The sequence below is a fragment of the Nanorana parkeri genome, unplaced genomic scaffold (genome assembly GCF_000935625.1).
Source record: "Nanorana parkeri isolate BGI_ZX_2015 unplaced genomic scaffold, ASM93562v1 scaffold3637, whole genome shotgun sequence".
NCBI lineage: Eukaryota > Metazoa > Chordata > Amphibia > Anura > Dicroglossidae > Nanorana > Nanorana parkeri.
Genome location: NW_017309905.1, coordinates 63,659 through 63,954, shown reverse-complemented (window position 1 = coordinate 63,954; position 296 = coordinate 63,659). Strand labels below are relative to the sequence as shown.

At 41.9% G+C, this 296-nt stretch overlaps 1 protein-coding gene across 2 annotated transcripts in view; it reads right to left on the bottom strand.

Moving 5' to 3' along the window:
- Nucleotides 1-37, bottom strand: part of LOC108803360 (histone H4-like) — a 1,971-nt gene extending 1,934 nt beyond the window's left edge. The window contains exon 1 of one of the 2 annotated variants that reach the window (XM_018575207.1): nt 1-37. In XM_018575207.1, coding sequence (XP_018430709.1) covers nt 1-37 — 37 coding nt within the window. The other variant, XM_018575208.1, reaches the window with a different exon arrangement.
- Between the last annotated feature and the right edge of the window lie 259 nt (nt 38-296).

Below are 296 nucleotides of genomic sequence, written 5' to 3'. Positions count from 1 at the left end.
CACGAGTCTTCCCGCCTTGTTTGCCGCGTCCAGACATTATAAAACAGAGATGGTTTTTCTCAAAGAAGTGTTTGAATAATCCGCTCCCTTACTCTTATATAGACCCTGAATGCGCTGACGTCACACCATTTGATTGGTCAGTTTGAATAGGAAATACGGATTACGTCATTATCGATCACATGACTGAGTTCTCGGCTATAATTTAATTCAGTTAAATCTGTCTGCATCCAAATTCTCCTCTATGACCCAAAGACACTTTTAGAAGCCGACACCACCACTTCATCGACTGAGTTGAG